The 17581-nt window shown below is 37.3% G+C and overlaps 1 protein-coding gene across 4 annotated transcripts in view; it reads left to right on the top strand.

Annotated features, from left to right (window-relative positions):
• Positions 1-17581, top strand: part of FBXO3 (F-box protein 3) — an 83700-nt gene that overhangs the window by 21648 nt on the left and 44471 nt on the right. For 2 of the 4 annotated variants that reach the window (XM_081541648.1, XM_081541650.1), the window contains exons 6-11: positions 12-57; positions 3114-3198; positions 3997-4119; positions 5566-5681; positions 6887-7077; positions 12114-13250. In XM_081541648.1, the coding sequence (XP_081397774.1) occupies positions 12-57; positions 3114-3198; positions 3997-4119; positions 5566-5681; positions 6887-7077; positions 12114-12281 (729 nt within the window). In that variant the 3' untranslated portion in view covers positions 12282-13250. Of the gene's footprint in view, positions 1-11; positions 58-3113; positions 3199-3996; positions 4120-5565; positions 5682-6886; positions 7078-12113; positions 13251-17581 lie in introns of those variants that run through there. The other 2 variants (XM_081541647.1, XM_081541649.1) reach the window with 1 other exon arrangement.

Raw genomic sequence — 17581 nt, 5'->3', positions numbered from 1 at the left:
TTCTCACCTAGGACCAAATGGCTCGGAATCCAGCTGCTATTGACATGTTTATCATAGGTAAAACAAAAGTCTTCTTTTCCCCCTTCTTCCTTCTGGTCAGAAACATTAAGTTAGTAAAAACTTGTCTGTTACTTGATCAGCTAGCAATTTTATATTTGTATTTCTTAGAGCTTATTGGTTCATAAAGTACTATAACTATGTTTTTTTTTAGAATAGCCCTTATACTTCATTTGACCTGGGTTTCTACTTGGAAAAAAGCCGTGCCCTATACAACCTTGTTCTCTTAGGATTCTTCTGTAGAACAGTGAAATACATGGAATAGCTAGAAATGTGTATATAGTTCCCTTATACACACATGCATTTTCCATCGATCATATTAATACATAATTAGAGAGATACAGATACATGGAATAACCATACTTGTTCTTCTAGTGCCAGTTCTATAGTAAAATACTGATAAGTCACACCAGAGACCTCAAACCAGCAGTCTTCAGAGACCAGTATAAACTGGGCCTTATAAACTGCTTGGCACACCTGATTTTTCTTGGTCTTTAAAGGGTATTTCTCATAGGATTTTTTTTTAACTTTTTATTAAAACCAGTTAACAATGTCATGATAGTTACAGGTGAACAGTGAAGGGACTCAGCAATACAAATACATCTCACAGGATTTTGAGAACAATTCAGTCTGTATACAAGAGCATCTCACCCCTTTGTTGTTCATTCAGTCTTGTTTTGCTTAGATTTCGCTCAAGTAAGACGAGCATCCTAACTATCCGTTCTGCTTTTTAGAGATATTTCTGGCACATATTAAACATCCTCATTTATTAATAGTGAAGGGGCCTTCCAGACCAAGGAATCTATAATTGTATCTCCTAATTGGAATCTTGAGCAGAGTATAAGTTTCTGTGGGTTCAGACTATGGCATATTCTAGGTTTCTATGTTCATGTTATGGCATGTTCTAGATTTAATAAATAAACTGGTACAGTCACTATAGAGAACAGTGTGGAGATTCCTTAAAGAACTGGGAATAGAACTGCCATACGACCCAGTAATCCCACTGCTGGGCATATACCCTAAGGAAACCAGAATTGAAAGAGACATGAGTACTCCAATGTTCATTGCAGAACTATTTACGATAGGTAGGACGTGGAAGCAACCTAGATGTCCATCAGCAGATGAACAAATAAGGAAGTTGTGGTACATATACACAATGGAATATTGTTAAGCTATAAAAAGGAACGCATTTGAGTCAGTTCTAATGAGGTGGATGAACTTGGAGCCTATTATACAAAGTGAAGTAAGTCAGAAAGAGAAAGACAAGTACTGTATATTAATGCATATATATGGAGTTTAGAAAGTCAGTACCAACGATCCTACATGCAGGGCAGCAGAGGAGACACATGTAAAGAACAGACTTTTGGACCCAATGGGAGAGGGCAAGGGTGGGATGATTTAAGAGAATAGCATTGAAACATGTACATAACCATATGTAAAATAGATGACCAGTGCAAGTTTGATGCATGAAGCAGGGCACCCAAAGCCGGTGCTCTGGGACAACCCAGAGGGATTATGTGGGGAGGGAGGAGGGAGAGAGGTTCGGGGGGGGGACACACGTATGCCTGTGGTCGATTCATGTTGATGTATGGCAAAAGCCACCACAGTATTGTAAAATAATTATTCTCCAATTAAAATAAATTAATTTTTTTAAAAAAAAAAAAGAAAAAGGGCCAGAGTGAGCCATTAATAGACATTGAGAAAAGAGAAAACTGGCTTGGATGGCATCACTGAGTCAGTGGACATGAGTTTGAGCAAACTCTGGAAGATAGTGAAGGACAGGGAAGCCTGGCGTGCTGCAGTCCATAGGGTCACAGAGTTGGACACTACTTAGTGACTGAACAACAACAATTGCATTTTACCTGCTCTCAACCGATACCTTTAAAATTTTAAAGCTGTATACTATCAAACTCAAGCTTAAATTGTATCTTCAATCATTCCCTAAATAGAATTGTAAGTAAATACAGACTGTAAATTCAGCATTGGACTTTCAGTGTGGTAGAGTGCAGAAACTAGGTTAATAGAAACCAGATTATGAAGAAATTCACTGAACAACATTGATTAAGGGACTAATTAATATATTCTAGGCACTGAGATGTATTAACAGTAAATGATAGGGGTCTGAGAAAGTTATTATATTGTATTAACTAGATGAGGCAACGATAATTCACGCAAATACTTGCTATTGATCTAATCACAAGGTCACAGATAAATGGTCTGGACTAGACTATCCCAGTCATTCTTCTCTGCTTCTAGCTGGTCACTGAGAATATGGAGGACCTCTGTACATTCGAATCTATAGTAGCACAACTGGGCTGTGTGTGTTAGTTGCTCCGTCGTGTCCAACTCTGCAACCCCATGGACTGTAGCCCACCAGGCTCCTCTGTCCATGGAATTTTGCAGGCAAGAATACTGGAGTGGGTAGCCATTCCCTTCTCCAGCGGATCTTACCAACCCAGGGATCGAAGCCGGGTCTCCTATGTTGCAGGCGGATTCTTTACCATCTGAGCCACCAGGAAAACTGCTTTGGGGTTATCCTGATGCCCAGAACTCCACAGTGCTATAGCCCTATTAAATGTCCAGACTGAGCCTAGCTTCTACCAGAATTTTGTGCGTGCATCAGAATATGCCTAGTAGACCAGGGATATACCTTGTTCATCTGAGGATAGCTGCTATCTTTTTCTATAGTTTCTTCCTAGACGTAGCTATATCTCCTTTGTTCCGTATGTTCTAGGAATTATAGACAGAGGGCTTTTCATTCTTGTACCAGAACCAGTTGAAATTTAAAAGTTAACTTTAGTTTTAAGTGTTAAAAAGTAGTTTGAAGGAAGTTGGAGGATTCCCTAGCAAGGTAGTTAGGGAATACGATTGCTAGAATTGAGGATAGAAATTTACCTGGGATTTGTAGAATGACATCTATAAATGTTTCTAGTTTTGATATCACTAGATATCACTATTAAGCATAGAGAAATTATAATTTTTTCCCTTGTTTCCTGTATAGATTTTTAAAACTTATTTGTCCTTTTCTCTTTTCTTCCCCCCTTCCTTGTTTATAGGTGCTACTTTTACTGATTGGTTTACTTCTTATGTCAACAGTGTTGTATCAGGTGGCTTCCCTATCATCAGAGACCAAATTTTCAGGTATTTCACTCAGACCTTTTTGGTTTGGAATGATTATAAATCAGAAAAAACCATTAGTTACACATCATGAGATGACGTTTCCCAGGAAGGTTAATAACAGAACCTCTCATCTTGAATCTCATTTTTTTATTCTCATTTTAAAGCCAAAACATCCAAACAATTGAACGACCAGTATTTTTTTATCTTGAAGAATCAAGAGAAAAAACTGATTTTGATTTAGGAGCTATGGCTTTATAGTAGTTATATAATTAGGGGGGCAGGGGAGCTATTACCAATTAATAAATATATTGTGACTAGCGAGGCAGTAACTGTTGACTCCTGGAAAATGTTATTTATTATCTCTGGAACATTCACATATTATAGATGGTATTAGAGGTAATCTTGGTTCACAGTGGCCTGGTTGGCAGAAATGATAGATTAATTATACATTAGAGGCCACTAGAATAACATACTAACACACCTATATTGTCAGAGTCACCATTTAAAGGGCATAGCTGGGTTATCAGATGTTCCAAGTTTCCTTAGCTCTGAAAACTGAAATAAGCTGATTTTAGTTCCCAAGTTAGTTACTAATCCATTATTTGAACCACTGATCATTGAACCTTGACTGCTATCATTACTGATGCAGAGTCTTCAAACTTTTCTGATTTGCTTTTTTAAGTTTAATAAGTTTGCAAATATGATTTAAATTTTTTATCCTAAGGTAAAATATATACTTGCATTGTATCTTTAAAACTTATATCTTATAGAATTGAGGTTTGTTGATTTAAAAATGTTTAATTTTTTAAAATTACCTAGATATGTTCATGATCCAGAGTGTGTAGCAACGACTGGTGATATTACAGTTTCAGTTTCCACATCATTTCTGCCAGAACTTAGCTCTGTACATCCACCCCATTATTTCTTCACATACCGAATCAGGTGAGAATTTTAAATGGGGATGCTTTTTAAAATTGTGGGATATAGCTCATGGATGTGTTATTATCGCCCTATTTAATATGATATAAAAAAACACATTTTGAAAAGCAGTTTCTTGCTAAAGTGTGGGGGTAAGTGGATAGCAAAATAATTTTCTACAATATAGTGTTTATAAAGTACCTTGAGTTTATATCAACCTTTAAGTTGTTTCTTCAATATAAGTATTGTGCCCAGTACTTTGAGAGGTGGACCACTGAGTTGTAATCATCATGGAAGTTCAGTATTAGAGTTATGACACATTCTAAAAGCTATGAATAACTTCCCTGGTGGTCCAGTGATTAAGACTGTGTGCTCTCAGTGCAGGGGGTACAGGTTCGACCCCTGGTCAGGGAACTAAGAGCCCACGTGCTGCACAGTGTGGCCAAAAAAAAAAAAACCTATGCAATTGCCCAAGATAAAACCATGCATTTAAATTTTAACTTGCTTGTCTATATTTAGTTAAAAGTGTAATAAATATTATTTGAATACAGCCTCTATAATTAGACGTAGTGCTGAGCAAGCCCTGGATTTGGTTAAATAAAAAGCACGTTAAATTCACTTTAATTAGTACTCTGTACTATGAGGTCAGGTCAAGATAACTCATTACCTTAAGATATTAAGATGTATTTTTTGTTTTTAGATGTATTTTTAAATACTTTATGATGTATAGATTTTTTACAATGCCTATTTATACATATGTATACATACTGGAAATAATGGTAATGTATACTTAACCAGGAAGCATTCTAGGATTTTGTTATTGTATCCAGCTTTGATGTCTAGTTACATATATTCAGATGAATTTGTTTTGTTTAGTTTACATCCTGCCTAGGATTGAGATATGTTTAAAATAATAACACCTATACATGCTTATAGGGTATTCTAAATGAAAATGCGTCAGCAGATTCTCAGGAAAAGGAGGGAAATAATAGTATTGGAAAACAGAGTCAAGGGACGATCCTGGTAACTGAACAGTAGATGCACAAAACAGTGACGTTTTGCTCTGAGCTGTCTAGGAGATAATGGAGAAAAGGGAAATGGGCTGCATAGCCTTGTAGTGAAAAAAGGACTCTTTTTTTACAGCAGTTTTTCATAGCACTATATTCTAGAAAGTGTTTCCCACATTGGTCATTTGAACACAATATTGTTGGCACCACTGTGTTTGTAACTTTTTTTGTGTTGCCCTTTCTATTGTTAATCCTAACAGTCAAGAGTGTAAATTGAATGAAAGCATTTCTGTGGGTGGAGTCCAGCCAGTATCTTTGAGGGCTTACAGGAATAGATGATTTACACAGACTTTGGGTTGGATTTCTTAATTTACTTTGGAAATCCCTTTTACCGTCTTAGCTCAAATACTATAGCTCTTAAACAAAAGAAACCAATGTGTCTCTACCACCCCTTTTTCTCCAGGATTGAAATGTCAAAAGACGCCCTTCCTGAAAAGGCTTGTCAGTTAGACAGTCGTTACTGGAGAATAACAAATGCTAAAGGTGATGTGGAAGAAGTTCAAGGACCTGGAGTAGTTGGTATGTAACCCAAGATTTGAGTTTAAACATCAGTTGCTTCTGAGACATTTTGGAGAGTATATATGTGATACATACAATTGCTTGGTAAATACATGATGTTGTAGTGGATAAGACGGCATCTTTTTAATAGCTGTGTTTCAATGTGAAAGATACTATAGATTCTGGATTTTTCTCCTAACTATAATACAATAAATATAATGTATAAAGGTCATTATTTTATCAGTTTAGTACCTTAAACATGAACTTTTCTAAAAGGATAGCAAACTCAATCATTCAGGGGTTGAATTTCCATTCTGTGCATCAAATGGATTTCTTGCTTTCCCTTCTTAACTTATTTGTTTTAGCTGAAAAATTATTCATTATCATACTCTATAGGGTTAAAAGGTATAGGACAGAAAAAGAAAATAAATTTCATACTGGTCATTTTTTGAATTTCAGGGGAAATGCTAACACTAATAGCAGAGATTTTATTGTCAATCATCTCTAGCCTCTGATTACAATTGACATTTGGCTTTTTAAAAAATTATGAGTAGTATAAGTGTGTGAGCCCTCAGATTCTTCAGTCTTGTGTTGCACTTCAGGAAACTATTATTACTTAAGCAATGCACTTTGGTTACTGGTCCTAAGCATACGTAGGATTCAGTTTAAATTTGTTTTAATTAATTGCCACAAATAGAGTCATAGTCTACATCTCTTTCTAAGGAATTGTTCAGGGGCTAGTGCTAAAGAGCTTTGTTGAAGCTGTGACCCCCCTCAGTCATCCTGTCTGTGGGGTGAGGCCTGTCTCCCTTGTGACTGCACTTTGGGCCAAATGCTGAAGATGCATCTTCAGAGTTTTATGTTTTAGTCTCTTGCTACTTTTAAACGTTTAAATTATCCTTATCTGTTTGAATTAGAGTCTGACAGTTTTTATTACCCATGTCTTAAAGAGTGTGTCTTCAATGCCTCTCCGTTTTTGGTTTCTATTCCTCTACTAGATATCACCCCCCTACCCCCTTGCATATACGCTGTAAGGCATTTGGAGAGTACAACAAAATGTCAAAATACGCATAATCCCATCACTGTTACCATTTTGTTACATTTCCTTTAAAAATTGTTTCCAATTATGCATTTACTTGAATATAGTTTAAAGAGGACATGTCTTATTTGCTATAATGAAGAATTAAATTTTATACTTTGATTTATTGTTGCTGTTTTCTCCGCAGGTGAATTTCCAATCATCAGCCCAGGCCGGGTATATGAATATACAAGTTGTACCACATTCTCTACAACATCAGGCTATATGGAAGGATATTATACCTTCCATTTCCTTTACTTTAAAGACAAGATCTTTAATGTCGCCATTCCCCGATTCCATATGGCATGTCCGACATTCAGGGTGTCTATAGCTCGATTGGTAGGTTAAATTCTCCTCTGGTGTTGATTTACATGACTTTGTAGCGTGAACTCCACAGAGGGTCTTACAGATAGTTTGCAAATGGTATTTCAGAGAACCCTCGAGATTTTGAGGGAGATATCTTTGGAGGATGGGGGGATATGTGAATACATTGGGTGGGGGTGGACAGTAAGTAAACTAGGCTCCATATTCTTTAATCAGAGTAACTCTACTGTTATCTTTTTGTTGTTTTTGTTTGTTTTAAAGAAACGATTTTTTAGAGCAGTTTCAGATTCATAGCAAAATTGAGCAGAAGGTACAGAGATTTCCCATGCTTCAGCACATGCATAGACACGCCCATTATCAATATCTCCCAGCGGAGGGGTAGCTTTGTTACAATTGACGAATCTACCTTGACACACCATTATCGCCCAAAGTCCATAGTTTACATTAGGGTTCACTCTTGGTGTTGCATAGTCTGTGACTTTGAATGAACGTGTAGTGACCTGTATCCTCCATATAAAGTAGTTACTGGTTTTAAGTTCAGTGTCTTTTCCAGTTTCCAGAAACAGTTTTGCTGCCTAATGAGAGTCACTGTACCGGACCAGTTAGAGTTGCCTTTATCTCATGAAGACTGGGGAAACAATTTCTTACTGTGTTTTTGCTAAAATTCCCAATTTTAAAAAGTAATACAAATATCCTATAAAATCATTACAAAGAAGATTTAATGGGTAGACTTGTACTCTTAGTAGTCTCTCTTTGGGATAACTTCCTAATTCAATTAGTCCTGTTTTTAAAATCTCGTCTCTAGGGTTATGACGGGTATAACAGTAACCCCAGTCTTACCAGCTATAAAATGATTAAAAGAAATTTATCATGCTCCAGTAATACAATAGGAATACCACATGAATTGCATATCCAGAATGTAATCAAGTCACAGGGGTCAGATATTTTTAAAAAAAGCTCTCTAGCTCCTGGGGTGACCCTGATGAGTGGGTCCAAAATAAGTCTGGGAAGATAGACATGATGTTAACATGACTTAGATACATTCCCAACTCCAGTTTGGAAAGAAAAGGATGGTGATGAGACTCCACCACTAATACTTGTGGTATTTCTGGTGAAAAGAATCTGCAGTCTTAGCTTTGGAAGTGAAGTTTAGCTTCCCTTCCAATGTGTATTTCCAACACTGTGAATTTGCTACTTCCTATAACAGTCTTCCGTTTTTGAGTAGCTCCATTTTTGTATGAGATTGATATTATCCTTAAATGTTTGATACAGTTTATCAGTGAAGTCATCTAGGGCTAGAGTTCTCTTTGTGGGGACATTTTGAAATATGAATTTTATTTCTTTAACATTCATATTTTCTGTTCCTTATTTCACTTTTGGTAATTTGTGTCTTTCAAGGCATTTGTCCATTTGGTCTAAATACTGAATTTATTTCTATTAAGCTATTTGCAATATTCCCTTGACATCCTATAAGAGCTACAGTTACACATAGTGTTTTGTTCTTGATATTGGTAGTTTGCACCTTCTCTTTTGTTCTTCACCTTAGCTAGGGGGTTATCCCTTTTATTGATCATTTAAAGGAACAATTTTTGGTTTCACTGTTTTTCTCTTATTTGCTCATTTTTATTCCATTGATTTTTGGAGTTATCTTTATTTCTCTCCCACTTACTTTAGGTTTAATTTGCTTTTCTTTTTTTTTTTAACTTCTTAAAGTAGAAGTTTAGGTGATTGATTTTAGACCTTTTAAGCACTGTTTTAGCTGTATTTCACAAATTTTGATGTGTTTGTTTTCATTAACATTTAATTCAAACTATTTTCAGATTTCCCTTGTAATTTAATTTTGATCTGTGTATATTTCTAGAAATGTATTGATTTCCAAACATTTGGAGCTTTTCTAGTTACCTTTTGGTTATTAATTTCTAGTTTTGTTATGGTTAGAAAACTTGCTGTGTATAATTTCAACTTTTTTAAATGTTTTATGGCCTAGCAGTATGGTCTGTCTTGGTAAATGATCCTTGTATATTTGAAAAGAATGTGTATTCTGATATTTGGGGAATATTATTCTATAAATGGCAAGTCAAATTGATTGTTTTTCAAGTCTTCTTTATATTTACTGATCTTTTTTGTGTATGCGTTTGTTCTCTGAGAGATGATTGTTGTAATCTCCAACTGTATGTCTATTTTTTAATTCTGAATTTTTATTCTTTTAAATTTGTTTCATGTATTTTAATTATATGCAAACATGTTTAGGATTGTTATGTGTTTTTAATGAAGTGCTTTCTTTATTGTTATAAAACCTCTATCTGTGACAATATTCCTTGCCCTAAAGTTGCTATATATTCCTGACCTAAAGTGTAAAGAGCGTTGACGTTTGTTTGCGCAGGCAGTTTGCGCAGTTAAGTTACTATTGAGTCAGTTGATCCCGTTGAGGCTTGCTTTTTCTGTTTGTTAGGGTGAGGATAGAGTAGTCTTTACTTAAGTACACTAGTTCGCAGACTTTCCAGTCTCATGATCCCCCTAAGCTCTTACAAGTTATTGAGGACTCCAAAGAACTCTTGCTTACGTGGGTTATACAGCATTTATCATATTAGAAATAAAAACTGAGAAATTTTATAATATTTACTTACTCCTTTTTTAAAGTTTAAAATTTTTAAATTTATAATTTCCAATTACGGTAATAAACTCATTACATGTTCAACCTTCTCTTAACTATGTTCTTACTTATTGAGAGTTTTAGTTTCCTCCCGACCACAAAGAAGCATGTAAAATCTTGATCTCCCTTGTGGAAAATGTTTTCTCTTTCTCCAGGATGAGAACTCAATAAAATTAAATGAGAATTCTGCACTTATTTCTAATCAGCATGAAAGAGGCAGTGGGGATTGTATTTCTGTTGTGTTGTATTTGTATTGTACCTTTCCTATTTCAAGATTAGTTTTCTTGATATAGAAGTTGAGTTGTCCTCATTTGTCCCCTAACGGTGTATTATCGTTCTTAATACTACTTTTTGTTTTATACTTTGAATGCTGCTATAAAATTTTTGGGGGGGTTGGTCGTAAGTCTTTTCTTGGTCTAGGTAGTTTGTTTTTGGACACTTGAGAGGCTCCTGCTGCTTATTTATTTCCATTCTTGTCTGTGTGCTCCCTTTTCCTTCTACTGTTTTTGTATATACACTTTTGTCTGATATTATCAGCAATCTTCCTCTTTATCTACATTGATTTTTTTTAACAATTTTTCTGTTCTTTTCTTAAGATAATTAATAATCATACTACCTGGATTTAATGTTTCAGAGTTTCCTAGGCTTTAATCTTCTCCCCCTTTTGGACCTTCTACTGAATTTTAAAGTATTTCCCAGAATAAGAAAAATCAAAAGATAAAAGTAATGAAATGTTATATTTATGTATATTTTCTCTGTTGTTGTTAGTGTTATAATAAATCCTGAGTGACAGTTATTTTGACAAATTCTAACAGACATTTCCTTTCTCCCACATTCATTACTTTGCTTGCTCAACAGATATTTATTGAGTACCTACTAGGTGCTGGGGAAAATGTAGTGAACAACATAGTGAAAATCTCTGCCTTTAGGGATGTAATGTACAGCTTGGTGATTATGGTTAATAATACTGTGTTGCATATTTTGAAAGTTGCTAAGAGAGTAAATTTTAGAAGTTCTCATCACACAAAAAAAGCTCTGTAACTATGTATGGCGATGGATGTTAACTAGATTTATTGTGGTGATCACTTTGTAATGTATACAGATACTGAATCATTATGTTGTACATCTGAAACTAATATAATGTTGTTTGTCAATTATGCTTCAATAAAAATAAAAAATAAAAGAGAAGAAAGTTGAGGAGATTAAAAAGAAATCTCTGGCTTGGAATTTACATTGTAGTTGTAAGAGACAAAGTGTAGTAAAGATACACTCCTCACTTATGTCAAGGAGTCATAAGTGCTCTGGAGAAAAATCAGAGTAAGGGTGCTAAGAAGTGTACTGTTGGGTTGTTCTAACACAAAGATGTGTGAGGGAAGGCCTTGGTGACATTTGAGTTTATGCTTGAAAGACGTAGAGGGAAATGGGCCATGTGTGGCCGAAGGGTGTTGCAAGCAGAACAGCAAGTACAGAGGTGCTGAAGCACTCAGGTGCTTGGTGTGTCTGAAGAAGTGCACGGAGGCCAGTGTGGCTGGAGGACAGTGGATAGCGGAGAGTGGTTAGAGACGCCATCGTGGGGCCGTGGGGTGCTGCATATTGCCATGCCATAAAGGCCATGGGGGAAGGACTTTTGCTGCCATCACAGCCCAAGTTTCCCAGTACTTCCCACAGTAACAGCTAGGTCCTCCTTGCTGTTCAGAATCCTGTCCAATTATACTAGCTCCTCTCTTGAGTCTTCAAAAACGTATGAGACAGAAAACCAACAGCAGAGTAAGTCAAGACTCGATTAGAGACATTGCTTAAAAGGAACAGAAATGTCCAAGAGACGTGCAGATACTGGATGTTCAACATCACTGCTGCCTTATTCTGATAGTCTTCAACAAGTTAATTTAAAAGTAGTGGCTACTGAAGGAGGTTGTCTTACTAGATCTCTTGTTGACAGTACATAAAAGTTACCAGCAGAGGTCGTAACTTAGTTATATTTTTATATCCTCGTTTCTGTAAGCATGCAGGTTAATAAAGCATTGTTCCACAATATGTTAATAAATTCAGTAAAATTTCATCTTGGGTTGTTAGAAGTGGTCTGTTTGCTACCTTCTGTGAATTACCAACCACCATGTAAAATAACTTCTATTAACGAAATATATTTACTGTGAAAACCACATTGAGCATTTTAAAACTTGTCATGGCATGTATACTCTAGAATCTTAACATATGTGCATCATGAACATGTATAAAAGTCTGTATGATTCTATAAAAAGGTATAAAATTCAATGAGAAGTTTATAAAAATTCATACTTGGCACGCCCAGTTGTTTAGATTCTAGGTAAGTGAGAATTTGTATTAAATAAAAAAAAAAACTGATGGAAGTTCTTATCAAAAGATTGTCTTCTCTTTCAAGGAAATGGGTCCTGATGAATATGAAGAGATGGAAGAGGAAGAAGAGGAGGAGGAAGAAGACGATGACGATTCGGCAGACATGGATGAATCTGATGACGATGAGGAAGAGAGACAGAGGAGAGTCTTTGATGTTCCCATTCGAAGACGCCGCTGCTCTCGCCTTTTTTAGCAAGCCTCTGCTGATGGAAGCCCTGGGATGAATCCAGCCTTTTAAATAGATGTCTCAACAATGTCAATAACTAAACTGTTCTCAGCTTATATTAATAGCAGGAAGACTAGCATGAAGTACTGTGCCAGGCCCTGGGTTCTGTGCGATGCTACTTTGGGAATTGGATTGTTTGGGTTTGCTTTGTGTTTTTGAGGCAGAGGAGGAAATGGGAATCTTTTTTCTCTTCTAGGAGTTAATGGGAGGATAGTTATCTAGCTAAGGAACAGACATTGCTTTATTTAAAAATATTTTATACTTATAAAAATATGGAAATGGAAGGGAATTGGTTTGAAAGAGGATTTAAGTTCAATCAGAAATACGTACACAAGGATAGAGAGAAACTATGTGACTGAATGGTTCTGTGAAAAGACTTATAAGTTATTTAGAAATGAACAGAATTTGTAATTAGGCTAATCCATTTAGTGATTCCTATATATTTTGTACCTACTGGGAACTAACTGACTAAATAGCTTGACTGCCAGTTGTTTGTCCTTTCTTAGACAATCTATCCTTGAATTTAGAGTTTTCATCACAACCTTGAATTTAAAGCTATCAGTATGGCCTTGACCTTAAATCTAGTCTTCAACTCTACCAACTTTGAATTGAAGGTTTTCAACACTATGACCTTTACCACACTGTTCAACAAATGCTTCATTTTTGAAATGTAGTGTGTAAAAGTATGTATTGTGTTTATTAACAAGGTTCTTCACAGTGTCTCATGTAGTCTACATTTGTAAATACTGCTTCTGTTTTGTTACTTGACTGTCTAACTTTGTGATAAGTGACATGAACTTTATCTTAAGATCAAGTATGTTTTCCTGAAACATAAAAGGTTTTTTTTTGTAATTGTATATAATTGAGAGTTTGGAAATGAAATCCTCCAAATGTCAAAACCTCACATTTTGAAAACAAATTTTGGTTCCAATCCTGTATTTTGTGTAATTGCCTATTTCCCAGGATTTCCGTGGTGGCTCAGGCTGTTAAGCGTTTGCCTACAATGTGGGAGACCTGGGTTCAATCCCTGGATCAGAAAGGTCTCCTGGAGAAGGAAATGGCAACCCACTCCAGTGTTCTTGCCTGGAAAATCCGATGGACGGAGGAACCTGGTGGGCTACGGTCCATGGGGTCACAAAGAGTTGGACACGACTGAGCGACTTCACTTCACTTTCACTTTCACATAAATATATATCTTAGTAAGCTTTTGCTCTTAAAATGAAGATGAAATCAAAACTCTTTGGCCTATTGCCAGAGGCCCATTCAAAGTCATTTTCTGGCTCTAACTAAACTGTCATGTATTCTACCTTGCCTTTCCCCCAGAAACAGTTCTTTTCTAGGGAAAACTGTAGAAAGAGGCAAGTATATACAGGATTCAGAAGCTGCCATCAGGGAACTTAAAGGCAAACAGCCTTTCATATTAGCTAACATGAAACATATCAGAATGTTCTAAAGTGGAGTAATAGTTTTTCCTGCCTCCCTTTTTTTTAATAGAGTATTATCAGGGTGCCAACTCCTTCTGTTATGCCTATCCTTTGAAAAAAAAAAAACCATTGGTATTTTGAAAATTAAACTTTCCCAATAAAGTAGTAATTAGAAGTAGTTAATGTTGGAACTTAAAGCTGGTTCCAGGATCCCTCACCATTCTTAGCATCTTTCACTTTTTAGAATGGCCTCGCCTTTCTCTCAGTTCCCAGAGAACTCAGGAGGCCCCACATCTCGCTGTCACCCCATCCAACCCTTATTCCTCAGAATGCTTCAGGCTCACTTATCCTTGGTTAGAATTCACATTCTTTTAGTATATTGACTGAGTTCCTCCTAAGGTGTGATTGATTAGTTGATAACCTCATCCTTTATTTCTCTGGCAAGAACGTGTATTCACACAGAAAAGGGACCTAACAGTTGGTCTGACTGTACTTTTGGTGTAGTGAACCCCATTTCTGGCTCTGAGGTCCTCAGAACACCACTTGTCTTTTACTCATTTGTCTGAAGCTTGATGTATCAGAATGAGGCAGATAGGTAAACAGTAACCAAATAGTTCAGAGTTTTTTCCTCTTGTGAAAAATCAGAGGTAACTTGCTCATGGCTGATAAGGTGGCCCAATCTTTTCAATATTCCAGATTGCTTCCATCTTCCTGTTCTGCCATTTGTAGCAGACTTGAAGATCACTCATGGCTTTGGTGTAGCAACTGCAGCCATACTGTATTCCAAGAAGGATGATGAGAAAAGGGGAAAATTAAATGGAAAGTAAAAAATAAAACAAGCCTGGAGAGGTAAACCAGCCAGGTCTCTAACAGGAAGATAAGTAGAGATGGGGCAAGAGATGTAGGTATTAACATGGGCAGCATGGAACCCTAATATGAAGAAATTGTAATGGCCCAATGTAAGACATTCTAAATCCAGATGTACAAGCTGGATTTAGAAAAGGCAGAGGAACCAGAGATCAAGTTGCCAGCATCCTTTGGATCGTACCAGAAAAACTGCTTCATTGACTACACTAAAGCCTTTGACTGCGTGGATCACAACAAACTGTGGAAAATTCTTCAAGAGGTGGGAATACCAGACCACCTTACCTGCCTCCTATGAAATCTATATGCAGGTCAAGAAGCAACAGTTAGAACTGACATGGAAAAATGAACTGGCTCCAAATTGGGAAAGGAGTATATATACAATATACTATATACTGTATATACAATATACAAGGCTATATATTGTCACCCTGTTTATTTAACTGATATGCAGAGGACATCATGCAAAATGCCGGGCTGGATGAACCACAAGCTGGAGTCAAGACTGTCGGGAAAAATATCAATAACCTCATTTGCAGATGACACCACCCTTCTGGCAGAAAGTAAAGAGGAATTAAAGAGCCTCTTGATGAAGGTCAAAGAAGAGTGAAAAGCTGGCTTAAAACTCAACATTCAAAAAACTAACATCATGGCATCCAGTCCCATCACTTCATGGCAAATAGAAGGGGAAATAATGGAAACAGTGACAGACTTTATTTTCTTGGGCTCCAAAGTCACTGTGGACAGTGACTGCAGCTATGAAATTAAAAGACGTTTGCTCCTTGAAAGAAAAGCAATGACAAACCTAGACAGCATATTAAAACGCAGAGAAATTACTTTGTTGATAAAGGTCCATCTAGTAAAAGCTATGATTTTTCCAGTGTATGGATGTGAGAACTGGACAATAAAAAAGGCTGAACACCAAAGAATTGATGCTTTTGAACTGTGGTGTTGGAGAAGACTCTCGAGAGTCCCTTGGACAACAAGGAGATCAAACCAATCAATCTTAAAGGAAATCAACCCTGAATAATCATTGGAAGGACTGATACTACTTTGACCACCTGATGCAAAGAGCAGATTCATTGGAAAAGACTCTGATGCTGGGAAAGATTGAAGGCAGGAGGAGAAGGGGATGACAGAGGATGAGATGGTTGGATGTCATCACTGACTCAATGGACATGAGTTTGAGCAAACTCCGGGAGATGGTTAAGGACAGGGAAGCCTGACATGCTCTAGTCCATGGGGGTGCAAAGAGTCAGACACGACTGAACAACTGAACAAAATAAGATATTCTACAGGCTTGAATTAGGGCAGTAGCAGTGGGAGTGGAGTGGAGAGAGGATGAAATTGAAGTATCTAAACGATAAAATAGACAGGAGTTGGTGATTGCATGTGTGGGAGCAGAAGAAACTGAAGTTGATTCCAGGTATGGGACGTTATTGATGAAAAAAAAATTGCGGGAAAAGCAGTGGAACATTGGAGAAGAGTTAAGATCTGAACACATTTTGAGTTCAGATGTCTGTAGGACATATAGATGGAGATGTCCAGTAATTAGATACAAATATGAGGATCCAAGGAGTGGTAGAGAAAAAAGATTTGCAAGTTGACTTGTAAACATATATACAGTCAACCCTCGGTATCTGCAAGAGAATGGTTCCAGAACCTCCACGGATACCAAAATCAGTGGATGCTCAAGTCCCTTACAAAAAGTGAAAGTGAAATCACTCAGTTTTGTCCAACTCTTTTCGACCCCATCCGTAGCCTACCAGGCTCCTCCATCCATGGGACTTCTCAGGCAAGAGTACTTGAGTGGGTTGCCAATTCCTTCTCTCCCTTACAAAAAATGATGTATTTATAATACAGTCATCCCTTGACAACTGCAGTTTCGGTAGCTGAATCCACTGATGCCAAACCTGTGGATATGGAGGGCCAACTGTATTCGCAAGTTAAAACAAAGCGGGTGCACTATAGTCTCCCAGGGAAAACATATAGCCATGGTTCTCAGGCCAACACTGGCAATACCACATTATGAGCAGGTAATGGAAAAGAGCTTATAGGATGCGCAGAAAATGCATGTGAAAGAGCTCTGTAAACAAACTATCATAGGAAATACACATTTTAGCTGATTTAAGCACACTGTAATATCAGGGCTTTCCTGGTAGCTCAGTCGGTAAAGAATCTGCCTGCAGTGCAGAAAACCCATGTTTGATCCCTGGCTCAGGAAGATCCCCTGGAGAAGGAAATGGCAACCCACTCCAGTGTTCTTGCCTGGAAAATCCCATGGACAGAGGAGCCTGGTGGGGTCACAAGAGTCAGACACGACTTAGTGACTACACCACCACCACCACCACTGTAATATCAAAGCAAATCCTGATTTGAGACTCCAGTTTGTACAGAGAAAACCCAAGATTAAGGCACCACCACATGAAATTCATTCCATGACACCCCAAAGCCATCAGAGGATCATGGTAGAAGGCACATGTCATGATGGGTTATCATACAGTTTCCCCTCCTTGAACTTGATCTCAGCAGAGGCCAATCTCTTGGAAAAAGAATGTAATATTGGCCTGCCTTCCCAGCTCTCCTTTGCAGGGCTCTCATTAAGCCGGTTCCGGAGCGGATGCTGACAAAGTGATCAACGGAAACTTCAGATTTTTATCTTCACATAAGAATAACGTTCTAAATGGTGATACTGGTCCCAGACTGGCTAATAAACGCTTTTAGGATCACAAAAGGGAATTCCCCTGCGAGCTAGTGGTTAGGACTCCATGCTCTCACTGCTAGGGGTCCGGTTCCATCACTTGTCCCGTAACTAAGATTCCACAAGCTTTGTGGTGGACCACGCCCGGCGCCCCCGCCCCCCGCAGCAAAAAAAAAAATCCACAAAAATTTCATCTCGCTTCCAAACAAGACACAAGGCACCAGATGTGGCTACGACTGAAGGGTCTTTGTGGGCTACCAGAGCCCGAGAGCCGAGAG

Source organism: Giraffa tippelskirchi, chromosome 11 (assembly GCF_054371585.1).
Source record: "Giraffa tippelskirchi isolate mGirTip1 chromosome 11, T2T-mGirTip1v1.2.pri, whole genome shotgun sequence".
NCBI lineage: Eukaryota > Metazoa > Chordata > Mammalia > Artiodactyla > Giraffidae > Giraffa > Giraffa tippelskirchi.
The sequence above is the reverse complement of the archived record's forward strand: the minus strand, read 5'-3'. Positions and strand labels throughout refer to the sequence as shown.